At 54.1% G+C, this 4966-nt stretch overlaps 1 protein-coding gene across 1 annotated transcript in view; it reads right to left on the reverse strand.

The window, feature by feature from the left end:
- Positions 1 to 4289: 4289 nt before the first annotated feature.
- GPR142 (G protein-coupled receptor 142) overlaps positions 4290 to 4966 on the reverse strand; it is a gene marked incomplete at its 5' end in the record, with an annotated part of 3019 nt that continues 2342 nt past the window's right edge. The window contains one exon of the mRNA XM_014536202.1: positions 4290 to 4964. Coding sequence (XP_014391688.1) covers positions 4618 to 4964 — 347 coding nt within the window. The remainder of the gene's footprint in view (positions 4965 to 4966) is intronic.

Here is a 4966-nt window from a genome sequence, read left to right on the forward strand (position 1 = left end):
AGTTTCCCTAGACACCCCCATGTCAGAGGCTGTCCCGTTATCGCTTCCAGCACATCTATAACCTGGCCCACCAACGGGCTTGATGTTTAATTCAGAAAGTGTGGTCCTGCCCTCTGGGTGACCCCAGCAGATTCGCTAGAGGCCTATCGCGACTCTGCCCCGCCTCCCCGTCCTCCCCTGGCGCCTGGGAAGAGGTGAACAGCTGTGGACCCTTTTACCCAACCCGCCTGCCTCTTCTTTTGGACAAAAAGAAAAAGGGAAAATCCAGTGAAGCCCCTCAAGGGAAAAACACTGGTGGGGGAGTGAGGACGAGAAGAAAGGAGACCACATTTAAAACTGCCCAGCTGACCGTGGCTCAGTGGTTGAGTGTCCACCTATGAACCAGGAGGTCCCGGTTCGATTCCCCATCAGGGCACATGCCCGGGTTGTGGGCTTGCTCCCTAGTGTGGGGCATGCAGGAGGCAGCCGATCAATGATTCTCTCTCATCATTGATGCTCCTTCTCTCTTCCTTTCTAAAATCAATTTTAAAAAGATGTGTGTGTATATCTATCATCTATCTATCTATCTATCTATCTATCTATCTAAGCCTAAGTGACTATTCCACCATTTGACTGGTAGCTATGACGTGCACTGACCACCAGGGGGCAGACACTCAGTGCACAGGCATGGAAACATGGAACAGACTGATGAATCTCAGAGGGAAGGGAGGAGGGGGGAGGGCAGGAAGAGATTAACCAAAGATCTTATATGCACACTAGAGGCCCAGTGCATGGATTCGTGCACCAGTGGGGTCCCTCGGCCTGGCCTGCAGGAATCAAGCCGAATCTGTTCGCCGGGCTTTTGACATCCCCTGAGGGGTCCCGGATTGTGAGAGAGCACAGGCCAGGACGAGGGACACCACTGGTGCACGAATCCATGCACTGGGCTTCTAAAAAATATATGTGTGTGTGTGTGTGTAAATTAAAAAATACACACAAAAAACTAAAGACACAAGACTGACTCTAAATCTCGCTACACCCACTACAAAGAAGAGAAAGGTGAGCCCTGGTCCGTGCAGCTCAGGTGGCTGAGCATCGTCCTGTGCGCTGAAAGTTCGCTGGTTTGATTCCCAGTGGGCATGTACCAGGGTTGGTCTTGATCCCAGGTGGGAGGCATACAGGAAGCAGCCAATTGATGTTTCTCTCTCTCCCTCTCCCCTCCTCTCTCTTAAAAAAAACACCAACATATTTTTAAAAATAAAAAAATAAAAACACATTTTTAAAAATACACACAGATACAGAGACCAGAAAAGAACTTGCCAACCAACTTCCACACCAGCAAAAACCGTATCTACACTTGGGAAGACACGACAGGTGCTTGAGAAACAACTGCCCTCCAATGTTTACAAAGACTTAGTGATGGGACGGTCCGTCCACTGACAGACTGGACAGCGTCTGACAGACTGGACTGGGCCGTGGGTGGGGTCTGTAAGGAAGAAGAGCTTCAGGAAGGATGTCTGTTAGCCAAGTATTTCAGCAGATGGGTTGGAGGAGAGGGGGGGACCCGGGCCGCCGCAGCCTCCTTCGCTAAAGCCATTGGGAGCTTAATGATAAAAATGCACAGAGAAACAAGAGCAGTTTTCATCAGACTTTTCATTTACATGCCGGGGACATACTCATCACAGCGACGATCGCTTCATCTCACTACAGGGGTTCCAAAATGTTACAGGGGAACTGTTACCCGATGCAACTTATTAGGAAAGTAGGTTGTCGGCTTCCAAATCTGACAGGCCCAAGACCAGTGATGGCGAACCTTTTGAGCTCGGCGTGTCAGCATTTTGAAAAACCCTAACTTAACTCTGGTGCCGCCAAGGTACATGCCCTTGACCGGAATCGAACCTGGGACCTTTCAGTCCACACGCCGATGCTCTATCCACTGAGCCAAACCAGTCAGGGCAAGATTTATATTTTTGATATTTATTTTATACATTTAAATGCCATTTAACAACAACAACAAAATCAACCAAAAAAATGAGTTCACGTGTCACCTCTGACACGCGTGTCATAGGTTCGCCATCACTGTCCGAGACTAATGTCCATAAAATGGTAACAACACTCAGGTAACAGGTGAGGTCACTTTATATTAACACCCGGGTTCTCCTGGCTCAGAGCCCCACCGGTGCAGAACGCCACCTGCCTCCACGGAGCCTCCCCACCTCCCCACCTGTCTCGGGAAGTCCCTGGTTTCACCAGGAACCAGCGTGTGAATCTCTCCGTCTCCCTGAGGACAGCTCACCTGCCTGTTGAGAGAGGCGCCCCGTCATTGCCCATCCGTAGCTGCCTCCCGTGACAAGGGTCTTCCCTGGTTTGGGGCGCCTCTCCTTCAGGGTCCTGTGGATTTTATACAGGGTGGGAAGAAGGTCCCTCCCCAGCTGTGTTCCATTAGGCTCTGCACCAAAAGGCACCTTCCTTCCCAGAGCCTCCTTCTGTAGGGCTGGACCCTGGGGTGGGGCTGCAGGGTGGACATCCCCTTCTCCCTCAGGGGTGCCTACGCTTGCACCGCTTCCTCCTTAAGCAAGAATGAAGCCCTGGTGCATCACCTCTGTCCACTGCACATCTGTGTGCCCCGGGGGGCCCTTTTGCCCTCAATCTACTCAGGGTCAGCCAAGACCATGCGGTGGCGGAAATGGGGGGCTTACAGGTCCTCAATGCTCCTCTGAACTCCTGGGACCAGAGGTGTCTCAGGACTGGGAATTTTTCAGGGTAGAGAAAGGTCCAGTGTGGCTACTCCAGGTGTCAGGGCTGGATCCCAGCGGCTGTTCATCGTCTCCTGTCGGGTCAGGTCGGGTTTTGCCACTAGATGTGTCAGTGGCAAACTCGGGAAAGACGTTCTGGTTTTCAGAGGGTGCCTGGTTGTAGAATTGTGGCTGAAGGACTGGGACCTGCCTTTCCCTCCCTCTGGGAGTGGCTGCACATCCTTTCCCGGTCGGTCCTGCTCCGGGTAGAAGGAGAGAGGAAAGGGGGGAAAGCCAAGCATCGATCGTACACTGACTGCAGGCCCGGCGTCCATCTGGCTCTCTCGCCTCTGTGACCCCATTAAGGGGGTGGGTGCACCTCCTGTGCAGGGGAAAGGTCAGCTCGGCCTGACCGGGAAGCAGAAAGCGGCGCCTAATGTGTTTACCCAGCGCGGGAGCAGGTGGGAGGTCCATCTGCCAGTCTCTCCCAGCGGCCGCCCCAGGAGAGGGGGCCCTGGAGAGGCAGGCAGGGCCCCCGAGACCCTCAGGGTCAGTCTCGGGTCGGAGGAGCCCCCTCCTTCCTCCCTTCGATGGAGAAAGGCCTTTTCTCCAAGTGGAGTGGGCGCGAGGGCGGGGTAGTCCTCCCTTCCTGCTGTCCCTCCCGGCCCCTGGGCTGAGAGGGCATTTCCTTCTCCCATAGTCATGGCAACAATGACACTGGCCCCCCCAGGAAGCCTGCTCGGCTCCAGGGAGGGAGTGAAGTGGAACCAAACCAGCATGGCTGGCGCCCAAGGGGTCACATCTCCTTAGAGCTTTCCCACCGCCCCTCCCGGTGCTCCACCCGCACATTCGGTTCCCCAGCCCAGGAATCCTGGAGGTACCTTTCCTTTCACTGAAGCCAGAGACGTGACCAATTTAGGGGATTAGAGGCGGGCCCCAGGAAATTAGGTGGGAGCCCGGCCGGCGTGGCTCAGTGGTTGAGCATCGACCTATGAACCAGGAGGTCACGGTTCAATTCCCGGTCAGGGCACAAGTCCAGGTTGTGGGCTCGATCCCCAGTGTGGGGTGTGCAGAAGGCAGCCAATCAATGATTCTCTTTTTTTAAAATATATTTTATTGATTTTTTACAGAGAGGAAGGGAGAGGGATAGAGAGCTAGAAACATCAATGAGAGAGAAACATCGATCAGCTGCCTCCTGCACAACCCCCACTGGGGATGTGCCCGCAACCAAGGTACATGCCCTTGACCGGAATCGAACCTGGGACCCTTCAGTCCGCAGGCCGACACTCTATCCACTGAGCCAAACCGGTCAGGGCCAATGATTCTCTTTCATCATTGATGTTTCTCTCTCTCTCCCTTCCTCTTTAAAATCAATACAAATTTATTCTTTTAAAGAAGGAAATGGAAACAGGTCATATTCATCCACCCATCACTCATCCATCTATTATTTCATTCATTCATTCATTCATTCACTCACTCACTCAACCAGCATGACTTTTGCCTTCCTAATGTGCCGGGTATTTTTTTAAAGAAGGAAATGGAAACAGGTCATAGTCACCCATCCATCACCCATCCATCTATTATTCCATTCATTCATTTACTCATTCAACCAGCATGACTTTTGCCTTCCTAATGTGCCGGGTGAAGTGTCCCTCATCATGGAATGCCCACAGCAGCTGGCACTGTTAGCCGGTGCCTGGCAGGGCCCTCTCCTTGTTTCAGGAAATGGGAATTGCTGGTAAAGCAATGCCAGAGTTGGGTAAACTGTCCTCCCCTCTACTTGGGGGGCTGCCCCAGATTGCAAGGTAGGGCGTTGGTAAAGTTTTGTGGACACAACCACAAAGGCCCAGTACACTGGCCCCGAGCTCGCCTCCCGCCCCAAGCTCGCCGACTGGGCCCCCCTCTACAATTCTGCCCCTTCGGGGAGTCCCGGAGGCTTCAGCACGGGCTCCGCCACCGTGCCCTCCGGCTGTGGCCCCAGGATGCACGGCAGGTGGGCATCGTGAACGACCTCTCGGATGGTGGCCCGGAAGGTCTTGCTGACAAAGCAGTAGAGGCCGAAGTTGACCACCGTGTGGAGCATGGCGACCATGTTGGCCACGTCCAAGGCCAGGTGGACCCGCCAGTCCCGGTGCACCGGGGCGATGTACAGGTGGTAGAGCATGACGAAGATGCGGGGCGCCCAGAGGCAGGTGAAGAGCGTGGTGAGGCCCAGCAGGATGGCGGTGCTCTTGCCCACCCGGGGCCGCGGC

The sequence above is a fragment of the Myotis brandtii genome, unplaced genomic scaffold, assembly GCF_000412655.1.
Source record: "Myotis brandtii unplaced genomic scaffold, ASM41265v1 scaffold157, whole genome shotgun sequence".
NCBI lineage: Eukaryota > Metazoa > Chordata > Mammalia > Chiroptera > Vespertilionidae > Myotis > Myotis brandtii.